At 41.4% G+C, this 13975-nt stretch overlaps 1 protein-coding gene across 10 annotated transcripts in view; it reads left to right on the forward strand.

Moving 5' to 3' along the window:
- Window positions 1-13975, forward strand: part of LOC102681371 (dystrophin, isoforms A/C/F/G/H-like) — a 428634-nt gene that overhangs the window by 129871 nt on the left and 284788 nt on the right. For 9 of the 10 annotated variants that reach the window (XR_004150464.1, XR_004150465.1, XR_004150463.1 and 6 more), the window contains 4 exons: window positions 523-585; window positions 2058-2269; window positions 4046-4200; window positions 4430-4619. Coding sequence is in view for 1 of the 10 variants with exons in the window: in XM_031510344.1 (XP_031366204.1) it covers window positions 523-585; window positions 2058-2269; window positions 4046-4200; window positions 4430-4619 (620 nt within the window). In the remaining 9 variants the exon portion in view is untranslated. The remainder of the gene's footprint in view (window positions 1-522; window positions 586-2057; window positions 2270-4045; window positions 4201-4429; window positions 4620-13975) is intronic. The other variant, XR_421758.2, reaches the window with a different exon arrangement.

Raw genomic sequence — 13975 nt, forward strand, 5'->3', positions numbered from 1 at the left:
GTTTGCTTTACACAAATTGATTCAATTATTTCGAATGAAAGTATTGTATAAAGTATTATAAATGTATCGATGATAATTTGTAAAAATTGTTTTCGTTTTTTCAATATGCACTTTTCGGTTTCGAAAAATTTATACGTCTCTATTTCATTCTAAATTGTGGCACTGCCCGGTTTTAGCGGTTGGAATCCGTTGAACTGTGAATGTTTGCGCGTTTGTCTTCCATTGTAACAGCCCCCGATAGATTGTCGTTTTCGAATATTATTACACGCGTTTATTGGCCGCCGTCGAATCTAATATATCTTTCTTTCTTCGGCCATTATATATCCATTAAAAAAAAAAAAAAAAAAGAATCACCAGCCGTACTAACAAATACTGCCAACAATAAACGCTTTTATTCGAAGTAACAAATACGAATATAACGTAATCATCGAAGCTACGCCTGTTTTCAATCCGTCAAAAGTGTTTCGAGGATGTTTAACACTCTGAAATTACGTTGTTTTCGTTTTTGTTTTTTTTTTTTAGCCTCGATCCTGTTCTCCGGTATCCTGTCGCGAAACATCGTGCACATGCGTTGCATCATCAAAGGTACACTATAGAATATCCCATTGTGCAGAGTTGTCCACGCGTGGTAATTCTGTTGTTACGGAAAACGTTGAAACGTTGCCAATGCTTTTGCACCCCCCCCGCTTTTCAAAGCTGCGCCGTTCTTCCCTCCGCTAAGCTGCTCCAGGTTGGACAGTTTCCAGCTGATTTCTCGTTGTCTGCCGCGCGAATTTTCAACCTGGATTTTACCTTTCGCGTTGTTCCGGAGAAGTGGTGTTCTTGAAACAACGGCCACGTGCCAATGGCCCACTTTCTCGCCGTTCGATTAACGACCCTCTGTACACAACTCTCTCTCTCTCTCTCTCTCTCTCTCTCTCTCTTGAGTTGGAGTCGCGTGTCGGAACGTTTAATCCCGCGAATAATATCAATTATGCGGCTCCATCGATTATTCAAAGCTTTGTTTTAAAATCGCAAACCGCCCTTCCGTTTCCCAACGGAAAGCGCGCAAATGAAATTCTCACGAGCGGATCGATCGATTAATCGAATAGATTGAGATAGGTTTTATTTATTCGTGCGCTTTCTTTCTTATCGAGAACGATGAAAGTTTAATCTCTTTTTCGAATTGCTCCTTGGAAAAGGAACAACTGATCGGTTATGATAACTAAACTTCTCCCGAGCTTTGTCCCTATATATATAGATATATATGTACATTTTTATCCATTTTATCTGTTCCGCGATAAAAGGCAGATTCGTACGAAATGAATTTCTAACGAGAAACAGATTGAATTCGTGTTCCCTTTGTCACTGGCTTTTTTAATAATCCCGTGGCGTGTGTCCCCTTTAACAAGTTAATTCTTTTAACGAGTTATTGTGTGTTCTTTTTTCCCTATCTCATAGAAGAATACGCGATCGTATCTTGCTCACCGGAGTAGTATTTCACCTCATCCTCTGATGCTAAACGCATAAATCATCACCTGTCCTGGAAAATGGTCGGTCGCTATCTTTAGCAGCTATCTACGTCGAAGACAACTCGACGTTTCAACTCAATCTCGAAACTTTCAACGATCGTCGTTTATCGCCAATTATCTCGTAACGAGGCTGAGAGTCGTGCCATTAATATTGAGATGATCACACGTTACGACCTCTTTTTTCCCGAATGGATAATTCCGAACGTCGATTCGTATTTATGCAAAATATTTGTACTCTCGTAAATGCGCGCAACTATAAATTTAATACTCTTGACGTTACGATTTAATCGAGATTATTTTTAATACGCGTCCATTTTTTCCCTTCACATGGCGAATACGGTTCACTTTTTAACGTTTATCGCAATACACGAGTAAGAAACATTATCCCCTTCCTTTCATATTAATTTCGCATTTTCTTCGACAGTATCACGTTGCGCCTGTTTCTTTCCACACACGCAATGGGACACAGAGAGGAAGAAAAATATCGAGATGTATAATGGATATAAAGGAGAACGTTTGAGAACGTCCGCCCGATTGTTGTTTCAGTTACGAAGCTGAGGGAGCACTGGGACGAGATGAACTCGAAAATGATGCAGAGGAAGACGGAGTTGGACGCGATGCTCGGGGACAGCCAGCGATACGAGGCGAAAAGGAACGAGGTGGAGGTCTGGTTGGCGCGAATGGAGACTCGGCTTGAGAAAATGCGGGCCGTCGGCCACACCGCCGACGTTCTCGAGGCCCAGCTCCGGGAACAAAAGGTACGTATATACGTATATATATCTCTCTCTCTTTCCTTCTCGCATTTTTCTCCCTCCTTTCTTCAGAAACCCGGCCTGTTTTCCATATTAACCCGTCGAGTCCGACCGCTCCCCTCGGGGGATCGCCCTCTTTGTCTCTTCTTCGTCCCTCGATGGCCCGTGCAACGGGCAGAACAGAAGGCGACCACCGTTTGATCGCGCCAATTCGCGTTGATTAGATGGATGGTTGGACGAATGGCCATCAGGGAATTCCGGTATTGGCAACCGGGTAAATGAGTTTAAATCGTTGTAGGCGGGCACGATTGATAATTATTACGATCGATTTTGATGGTGGATCTCGTATACGTGGAAAGATATATTTTCTTTAGACGACGTTTCAAATAATTTGTTCGAAAAATGAGACAAAGATGTCTGTGATTATTAAGCGGATCGATAAATTTTCAGATAAACGAACGAGGCTCGATTGTTATACTTTTATATATACACGTCCAGTTCTTCCATTCCGATAACAAGGAAAGAGGATAATAAAAATTTCAACGATGTTAAATTTGCAACAACTTGCGATAATCTCGTGATTTATAATTGCCGTCAGAAAATTACGCAAACGACGGAATAAAGCTTCTTCTTTCGCCGGTGCAATCTAACCTGGGAGCATCGTTCGAGAAAAGAGAAAAAAAGAAAAAAAGAAGAAGAAAAAGAGAAATAGATATACAAAAAGAAACGGGTATAATGGGCAGCTAGAAGGTTCGTTACAGGCCGCGACCGCGATTAAAGGGAACGAACGAATCGGTATTCATCCCGGTAGCAGTAGCTAGTAACCTCTTTTTAGCCCAACGTTCCGCTTTGTGTACCGGAATAACGCGACTGGTCGGGGGGAAAAATGGCCGAGCAGGGCGGCACGGGGAAGGGGAGTAAAAGGAACGGCCGAAGTTCCAATCAATCAACGCGAGATCGTGTAGCGCGTCACGCGGAAATACGCAATTCTGTTTACACTCAAAAGAGTCGAATGAGATATTCATGGAATAATTTATTTCGCCGAGGAAACGTTACGTATCTTTGGGATATCTTCGCCCGGGCTTCACCTCGTTCCTCTACCTTTTCTCTATTATTACGCCCCCTCCTTTTTCCCCCCTCTCCTCGTGTCGATCCCCGAATTATCGAACGTGGTTTGCTCGCTTGTAACAATAGAAGAGGGAGAAATTATAGAGGAGCCATCGATGAAAGGTCTCGTTCTTTTATCTCGAAGATTTCTCTCCTCGATGTTTGAATACTGAAAGAAAGACGTAAGGTAATTTGGAAATATTCGTATCGTTTATTTGGCTAATGATCAAATTAGCCTCGTGTGTTTTACTGGTTTCTGGAAAGCTCGATATTTTTCACATTCAGGGATTCCGTTTCTCTGATACGTTACATTATTCTCGTCTCGTTACTCTTTCTTACGAGAACGATGTTTTATTCCCTTCGACGTCCCTTTCGAGTTGAAATCCAAGATAATTCGTTAGACGAGCGCGACGAATAAGAACACGTTTTCCGGTTCGACGGTTTAATCTGGATTATCGTAAGTTTTATCGACGCGAATCGTCGCGCCGCGTTCAAATAAAACTTTTCCACCACGGTATAAAAGTTGGAAGGCAGAGTCGTCCTCCTCCCAAGATTTAACTTCCGCGAGTTATCGAGAGGGACGCGAGTTTTCGATGGACGGACCCGAAGCGGGCCGCGAGATAAGTTTACCGCCTTCCCTACTTGCTTTATTTCATCGCCTCTCGATGCTTGCAGTCGTTCCACGCCGAGCTCCACCAGTACAAGCATCAGATCGAGCAGTTCAATCAGCTCACGCAGAAGCTGATCGCCGTTTATCAAGAGGACGACACGACCCGCGTGAAAAAGATGACCGAGACCATCAATCAGAGATACAACAACCTCAACACCAGGTATTAGATTTTTTAGATTTTGCAACGCTTCTCGCTCTCTTTATTTATTTATTTATTTTTTTTAATAAACGAATATAGAATTTATCATTGCAATATCGATTTGGATGATTCTGTTTGGAATTTTTCTTTCCTATTCGTTGGAATAGAAATTGGAAATTGTACAGAGACGTTTGAAATTAGAATCGGGCACGGTGGCGAGCATGGCTGTATCTTGTTAAATCCTTCTTAGCATCATCAATCGAGGAAAACTGCTTCACTCCGCGATGAACTCCCTCCACAACTTCGACCGGTCCCTGGACAAGTTCTTGGCTTGGTTGAGCGAAGCTGAGTCCTCGATGGAGGGATTGGAAGCGGAGGCCGATCGTCTAGGCGGGCGACGAGACCAGGGTGCGCTCAGACGACCGCAACATCAGCTTAAGGTAAGTCCCATTTTTGCCTATGTAAGAATTCGCGAATTCTTCTCTTTCCGAGCTTCTATTATATCTTGATATTCCTTGTTTCGAGCGTTTTAAGTGGAAACGAGTTGGAGGAAGAATTACGCGAAGATTCGAATCTTTATCCGTATAAAAATTTATTTATTTTTTTTTAAGAAATAGCACAATTCTAGAAATGATTGCTCGATAATTTTATTTCTCAAATAAGGTTATATTACTACTTACTTTTTGTGACCCACGTTGGTTGGAAACGCACAAGGAAGAAGGATACACAAATCAAACCAGGTTTCGAACGTAAACGGGTTGGACGTGATTCGAGTCTGGTTAGGTCGTAACATTCCTCGAGATGGTGTAACGGTGGTGGTCAAGAAACCAGATCTGTATGGGTCGTGTGTTGACTTGAAAAGGTTTTACGGCTTCGATTGATTGCCATAAAAGTATGTCGGAGGTAGTAGGCCGGCTACCTACGTCTCGGTCTACCTATTAAAAGGAAGACGCCTCGATATCGGATATCGGAGTAACGTGGTATCGGTCTATCGATTTCTGCGCGAAAGATTCCTCTGGTTTTACGTTATGATCGCGCGAGTTAATATTTCGGATAAAAATAAAAAAAAAAAATCGCAAAAATTCGCAAATTTTTTAATAAAAAATCGTGTTTCAAAGAGCTTCTTGCGATCTTCTTTTTCTTTAATCGAACAAAATTTATTTTTTATGCCGAGCTTGAGTATTTTAAGAAATACGTTGCGACCCGTCTGGCAACGAACTACTTTCGTTAAACAATTGGAACTTTTTCGCGTAACTTTTAGCACGAGAAAACTTGAATTTTCTACATGCCAGTCTGGGATAGCGCGAAGCTAAACGAGTTCAAGTACGCGTCTCCAGTTTAAAAAACAAAGTTTTATCCAAATAACAGTTAACAGTTTCGAGTATTAACTAAAACTACCCTAAAAGTACATTTTCAGTTTTTAGTTTTATTCAAATAACATTTCCAACGAAAAACAGCATATTGTATAACGAAAGTATAACGAAAGAACAATAGAGAATCTACTCGAAAAGAAAAGGTTGGTGTTGGTCGTGGTATTAAAACGATTAATCGATTGATAAATGGCCTATAAAATTCGAAGATCGTAAAATCTTGACACTCCAAAATTTCCTTTCCCAAAGATTTATTCTTCAACGAAATCATAACCAATCATTCTTAAATACTTTAACATGAATTTGAAACTTTAAAAGGTTCCTTTTCAAAAACTTTTTCGATATCGATCTTTCTAATAGCGCGTTATCTTTCTCGATTCAATTGAAATTCCCTTCCCGGCAATTTTTCATTTTTCATTCGATACGTTGAAATATTTAAACGTATCCATTCCATAAAATTATGGAACCCTACTACCAACAATTTAACGTATATATCTCGTGTCGAAGATGACGTCGATGATTTTCCTCGAACGTTTCGAAATGTTGGATGTACCGTTCAAGGGATGCAAAAAAAGACGCATTGTTTAAATAATACGACGAACGAAACGATCAAAACGAGGGCCTCTCCCCCTTTGAATACGTCTGTTTACAATTCCGCGGAACCGATGGACCGTTCGCCGGGTCAAATTGATATTGCAGTGTTACCGGCCACGGCCTATTGCACCATTTCGATGAAATTAATCCACGGCCTGCCCCCCCGTAACGAACAAACGGCACGCGATTCCGGGAAATTAGCTTATAATATTGTTTGTCCGCCCATACATTAGCCATTCTTTCTCTTCAACTCTGCTTTATTTGACGTCCTCTCCTCCCGCCTCGATCCATCATTATTGACTCGTTTCACTGGAGAAGAGTTCAATTTTGGACGGTTTTGGATTGGATTCGTCAAGTTATGGATTTATTATTAGGACAGGATTTTGCAATTTGGAGATATATATTTTTTCTTTTTTTCTTGTATTTTTATGGTCGTATACTCGATCGACAAGTTGCGTCATTAAAATTCAATTTTTGGCGAAATTGTACACACGCGGAGATAACGATTTACCTTTGACAGGGTGAAATCAATTTTTATAGTTTCGGTTTTTTAAATATAACTTTATAATGGCTCTTTTTATTTTAAATCACGAAATATTCGGGTTTTAATGCTTCATTACCTCCGCAAACGAAAAATATACTCGAACAAAATTGTATAATTTGTTATCCCTTGCCTGCAGTATCTTTCATTAAAAATCAGAATTTTTTAAGCGTTGGATAAATATCCTTTTAAGAGAAATACTTTTGCGTGAGTGGTTTCAAATATTTTTTACTTTTCGTCGTAAAATTGTTGGAAGGATGTGAAAATTTCCGTCCTTTCGAAAAAGCTTTCATCTTAAAGCGTAAATGGCCTTTTATCGACGCGCCTCGATAATTTCCAATTTCTCCAATTTTCCATTTTCATTTAAAGTTATTATCGGCAAATGAACAGGGGCGTAAATTTTCAATGACGAAACAACCCCCATATCGTGGAACGCGTACGCGAAATGTAATTTCCATGCACCTCATCGTCGAACAGACGGCGGCATTGATTATTCGATAAACAGTTGGATAACTGATTGGAATCAATCACTAGATAAATCCCCCAGTATAGGGGACGAAAGGAAAATCGCCACTGCGGCTTCCACGCTGTCCAACCACTTGTCCAATAATAGCGATCATTGAAAATCAATGTTATTTGCCTGTGTGTAACCTGATTATATCTACGCGTTCCAACGCGTAATAACAATTATAGTTGGCTCTATTTCGATCACGCGTTCTCGCCTTTCTCTTATTCCGTCTCTTTAGTCTCGTTTTCGAACGAGCCAAATCCTATTCCGATTTTCATCTCGATTCTTTTTTTAAAGCAAGCATCAATTGGTTCATTTACCATTCGCTTTACATCTGTTTGTCCCTCCTTCTTTCGCGTGGCAATTTATCGAATTCATTTACGGCCGTGTTTAATGCCCCCTGAAAAACGTAATAACATTGCTTGCCGTTGGAATTGGAAAATAATATGCAGCGTTTTGTAATTAATCGGGGTCCCTTCGTTAATTTCACCCGGCACGATATCCATTTTCGTCGGCGTATCATTGAAATTGTCGCGAATATTTGTATAATTTTCTTTTTTGAACTATTTTAAAAATAGATATTTAAAAGATTTTATACAATTGTGGAAATAGCATAAAGTCTAAAAAAAAAAACTTCATCAGATCCAATGAACCCATCAAAATAATTGCCTCTTTAACATGTGCATTAATGCATAATGCATTTTAGAATTTCGAAATTCCATTCCATCATTTTTCGCGACATATGAATGAAACAGTTAAAACAGAAGAAGCTACGTTCGACGAGCCAAAATGACAATCGTTGTAAACTCGAGTACGCGAGATTTTGTGCCCGCCAAGAGGACCAAACGTGCCCCTTCATCTCGTCGGATTTATGTACATATATATCCTTTGGACAATTAACAATGGACGGAACAATGTCGAACGTTGGAAGCACACATCGTGTTTGTTAACTTCGTTGATGCAGCGCAAAATGTTGCGGTTGAAACTGTATCCAGTTGTTACCGATGCCCCTGCCTCGATTGCAAACAGGAATTAATTTCGAACGCCGCTACTAGAGCTTCTCGAGATGTACGTCCAGATGCGGCGTTGTGGTGGATCTAAATCGACCGATGCGTCCATACTTCACCTTGATCACCAAGGATCGATTATCTTACCGGATTAATGGCTTCCGATGAATCATGTTCCTCCTAATGAATTATGGAAAATTTTTCTTGGCAGGAAAGATATTTATGTTACAGTATTAGAGCGTGATTCAAGAATTTTTTATTTCATTCGAAAAGTCACGTAGCAAAGTGAATTTGATTTCGGATATTTCGCATCCTCCAGATTCCATTAACGAATGATCGTCAAAGCATCACCATTCAACACTTATTATTACAACGAAACGCAAAAGTATACACTTGCCCCAATTCCAACGATTGCAAATCGGGAATAACGCCATTTAACGAGCGTTCGCCCTCTCTCTCGCCCCCTCTTCACCCTTGATGCAGGCGTAACAGGGCGTGGGCCACAAATTACATCCCGGTGGTGACTAATGCCACCTGGACAGCTGCTTCCACTCATTAAACTTGCGGTTGCCGCGTTATCGATTGCCCATTCGTAATAAAACGAAACTTCACCCTTTTGCTTCAACCTCTTCGCTTCGTTTCGTGTTATCCCCGCTTCCATCCCTCTACGGTGTGTTTCTCGCCTCTTGAACAGGGTTGCCATAGTTTCGCCGATCGAAATGCCGAATTTCGCGGGCGAGGAGCAACGAATCAAAATATTCCTTGGATCGCATTCTTGCAACGACAAAAGGGTTGCGACGATGACCCCTCACCGCGAAGTTGACGGTTACTAACGACTCCAAGACACCTTACGGCTTAGAGTCGTAACTCGTGCATGCATAACGTCTTTCGAGAACGCATCCGTTGGAATTCCTAATATCCATCGTGCATCCTGTGTGTGTGTGTGCATGAATCGCGATTTGTCGGGGTCGAGTTATGGCCGTCCGATATTGGATCGTGTCTAGAATTGGATCGAAATGGAAACGGGGTTTCATAGCTCTCCCCTTGGGAACGGCAGATAAATACACGGGCAAGGAAAGATTCTTTCTACGGTATTAATATTTATACCGATTCGCGGATCGAAGGATCGAGCACCCCTTTGGGCTACGATATTCGGGATCATGATTCGAGGAATTCGTTAGAGTTTCGAGTTGAAGTCGAATGTTTTTCTCTTGCTCTCGTGGAAATGATGAACGTATGAGATAAATATAAGACGATAAAATGGGAGGAGGGGAATAGGCGAGTGCGTGGAAGAGACATTCCCTGAGAAGATTATATGCCTCAGTCAAGGCGAAACATCAAAGGATACGGGAGATACGAATTATTTTTTCGTCAAAGGATATCTTTCCAATGATATGGTATTATATTAAAAAAAAAAAAGGAAAAGAAAAGAAACAGTTAGGCAAATCTATTACATAAGATAAAATACTTCCTTTAGCACATACCGATCTACCATTGGAAAATTTGTCCAATAACCGGAAAGATCCGAAAGGTTCCGAATATTTTCTGAAATAAGGAGAAACAATTATGAATCCTCTGGAATCTCTTCAAATCGCGGGTACGTTTCTTCGTTCTAGGCGAAGTAGATAGTAGGCGGGACAAGTGGATCGCGAATTTCCAACTGGATGTCTCGCGTCGCCATCATCCAGTTTCTCAGACCTCTTGCCATTTCGCGGTGTGGCTCGAGTTCGATGGGTTTGCGAACCGTTTTGCCACGGAAAGTAGAGTTGATCGATCGAGAAGAGGCGCAACGCTTACGTGACCTGAACTTTCGTCTCGCCAGCCTTCCCCAGCTTCGACAAAGAGGGATGTCCTATTCCCATATTCATGGTAAACATATCGTACGGGCGTTGGTTCGTTAAATCAAGCCTACCGTGGCTAATTCGCTTTAACGCAATTTCGCCCGGTTTTTATTTTTATTTTTATTTTTTTCTCATTTTTTTTTTCCCCAACGAACCAACCCCCTCCTCAACACGCAACGCTTCTTCGACACCCTTGCACAAATGGGACGTACAAAATTGCACTCGACCGGACGAGTAACGAATTTTCCCTCCCACGTGCCCTCCCCAGAGGGGAGGAGGAGGAGGAGGAGGACGATGACAACATAGGCCCGGACTTTTCATTCGGTCAATTTCGCCGCGCGTTAAACCGTTCAATGGCGAGTTCTCGGACCAACCAACGGGATCGCGAAATGGATTCTCGACATTTTGGATCCGGAATTCGGATTGACGAAGGGAGAGAACGGCGTCACAGGGAGGACGTGCATATAGGAGGCGCGGCGAATACCACGACCTTGATATTAAATGTATATAACAATGGAGGCTTTCTATCGGAAAGGAAGGAGTGTCCTTGATTAATAGCAGGGGGGAAGAGGTTAGCCCCCGCTATGCGCGTTAATGGTTAACATTTAGTACGTGTTCCACGTGATGTAAAGCGGTTTCTTCCTGCATTCCGTCTCTCTGAAATTTCTCTTTCTCTCTCTCTCTCTCTCTCTGACCGTGATGAAACTGCGTGTGTTACCTCCTAATGTTGTTTCTGCCCGTTCAATTTATCGCCGCCAGAAATATCCACGTCTTATACCGAAACGAGGGTCGAGATAAATCTGTCTGAATTCTCGCTGTAATCCGATGGCGAAAATCCAATATTCCTTGAATCCGAGGTTCTCTAAAAAAGGAGAAGAAAAAAAAAGAAAAAAGGGAAAAAAAAAATGGACGAAAACTGTTTCCCACAGATCGGTGGGAAAAGTTGAAGCGAGAGAGAATTCTTTCGTTTACACGATAGACGCGTAGTACACGATGAAACGAGAATGGGAAAAGTTTTTCCCAAGCAGGGGTGTGTGCGAAGGTCACGATAAAGGGAAAGAATCGGTTGGCCACTTTCCCTTTCTCTCTCTTCTCCTTCACCGGCGAAACACCGGTGGAGCGAAGGATCGATAGAGGAACGCGTTCGTGTCGCGTCGCGGCGGCACCTCGCGCCGACGATCGTGTATCCCTCGCTTCTGATAACCGTTATTCCGTTCTAACGTGGAACCAAAGAAAAGGTACACCTCGTTGAATTCCTCGAAAGGACATCGCACAACGGGAATTTATACAGGGGGAGGCGAAGGGAGGAAGGAGGCGAGCGCATACACGCGAAACGCTATAAATCACATCAAGCTTCTCTCTTTCTCTTTAACCGACAGAAATTATATCTAAAAGCTGTGCGCGCTCCACGGTCTATCTTGGAAAAAGCTTGGAGTTGGTTTTCGAGTTCGTTGTTTTGCATAATCGCCGCTTGTGTCCCTCTTTATATTTTTTCTCCTTTCGCTTCAACAAACGCTCGTTCGGTGAACTTCGTTAGCCTTTCAACGAAAGCGCATTAAGAATCTCCTTTCTCATCGCTTCTCTCAACTCTAACAAGTTGGTTATTTTTAAAATTGCCACGGCAATGTGCAACGTGCGTCCAACCAACCCCTTCGTGACATCACTTGTGTTCGAGAAGAAAGGAAAATGCGTTTATTAAACGCGTATTCACTGGTCGCCCACTCTGAGTTGATGTTTCGAGTCCTGCGTTTGATCGTTGCACGTACATCGTGTAACGGATAATGTAACTGGTTAGCGGGGTTGTTGTTCACTGGCCCGATCGGTTTTTTTTTCTCCCCTCCCTTCACGGGCCACCGAGCTTCTCTCTTTCTCTTTCTCTCTCTCTCTTCTGTCGATTTTTTACGTGGGGTTGGTCAAACGCTCCAACTCGTTTTCATCGTCATTTTGTGGTTGAAAACGAAAAACGCGGAACTGGTAGGTGGGTATGGATGGTGGAGGAGAGAATCTAAGAAATAAGGGTATAAATAAGGGCGCAAGGGATATTGGTGGTGGTCTCTTTCGGCAAGTTTCTCCAGTTTAGGGGATAAAATTCGTGAGGCGGGTATTCGACATGTTCACTCCGATCTCCATCCCTTGCGATAATAAATGGAATGCTACGAGGTCGAAGCGTTTTTTTTTTTTTTTTCAAATTTTTATCGATGCTTCCTGTTGAAAGTTAATCGTGGAAGAAACGTTTGTTAACGTAAAATTTTGCAATTATGTTTTATGAAATTTTCACGTCGTTAAATATCTTTCTCTTCGATTTTTTCATTTATTATTATTCGTTTTTGTTCCCTGTTTTAAAAAACAATATTAAATATTAGAGAAATTAAGTTTGTACGAAACTCACGATGATTTTTATTATTATTATTATTTTTTATATAAAAAAGAATGATTTAATCTCTGCTCACTCTCTCTCTTTTTCTCTCTCTATGTTTCCTGCACCCTCCTAAAACTAGGTGATACGTGCGATTTAACGAGAAAGGGGTTGTTCGCGATCGAAACGGTACGCGCATGCGCTCTCAGCTTCTCCAGAGGGCGGCAGTAGACGATATTCGTGGAAATATCAAGTCGGTAATGCAGGAGGGATGATTTCGCTCTCGGAAGGGTAGTTTTCTTAAACCTCGGTTACCGACTTTGGGTACCGATGCTATCTGCCTGTTCCTCGATAGAGAATACCGCTGTTGCGGTAATAATCCTCGATGCTTCAGAGGAATCTTAACCATGAGTCGATACCGGAAGTCGTTGCAAAATACCCTGCAGTTTCCACTTACCCTATACTAATAATTTTAAAGAGATTCGTTATCTATCCACGATCAATGTTTGCACAGTTGATCGCAAGATAACGTCAGATGATTTTTAAGATGCTCTTTCGATAATAAAATCCAATGTCAGAAGATTTTGCTAAAATATTATTTTAACAATTTTCACGATATTTTCCTCCTCTTCCTCCTTCTCAAATTTCGATTGATCACTCGTCGAAATATAGATTCACATGTAACGTCAAAGAAGTGTCGATCGAAAGAACGTTTGATATTTCATTTCATTGAACAAGAATTCGCGAAAGAATTCGAGAAATATGGATGATTTGTGATTGCGTCGATTAGACTCACTAGATCTAAATATTATCGCTTTTTCGAGATGCCATCTTCGTTGTTGTTTGTTGGAAAAAAGCAATCTCGCGATAATTCTGGAATTCGCGGCGCGCAATAACTTATCGGCGATAAATCCTCAATTGGATGAACCGCTTTTTCCACTAGATGCAATCGGATAACCAATAACGATAAATAACGCTCCATTGTGGAATTTCATTTATTTAAACGAAGGAACGTCTCATTACACCGTACATCCACGCGTTTACCTAATTGTTTACTTGTTCTCCTTTCATTCGTTTTACACAGCTTATCCCGTTACCATTCCCGTGTCGGTCGAACAGTTGCCTTTCTCTCTCTACTTTTCTTTTTCAACAAGCTGCAATAAAAACACGCCCGTAATTCACTTTTCAAAACTGTCACGACGCATGCAATATTTGTTCCATTTTTATCAATGTACATTTATCTCTTTTCCATTTTTTTTCTTTCTCCCGTAAATCTATATTACGCACTTGTCATTGTCATTAACGGAATTTTTCTCCCTTTTTCTCCATTTTTTTCGATTCACTTCTCGAAATGTACGCCGCAATTTTATTAAAAATTCGATTCAAAATCGAATTCCGTGTAATTTAACTCGTTTGAATCGTTGTTGGGAACGAATTATATTCTCGAGATCGTGGGACGATCGAACGAATATTAAGAGGAAAACGATCCTCTTGGAGGAGAGGATCGGTTGATTATGAGAGGGGAAAAATCGCGTTTGGGAAAGTGGCTAATTGGTGACAAAAAAAAAAAAAAATACGT

Source organism: Apis dorsata, unplaced genomic scaffold, assembly GCF_000469605.1.
Source record: "Apis dorsata unplaced genomic scaffold, Apis dorsata 1.3 scaffold_222, whole genome shotgun sequence".
NCBI classification, from domain to species: Eukaryota; Metazoa; Arthropoda; class Insecta; order Hymenoptera; family Apidae; genus Apis; species Apis dorsata.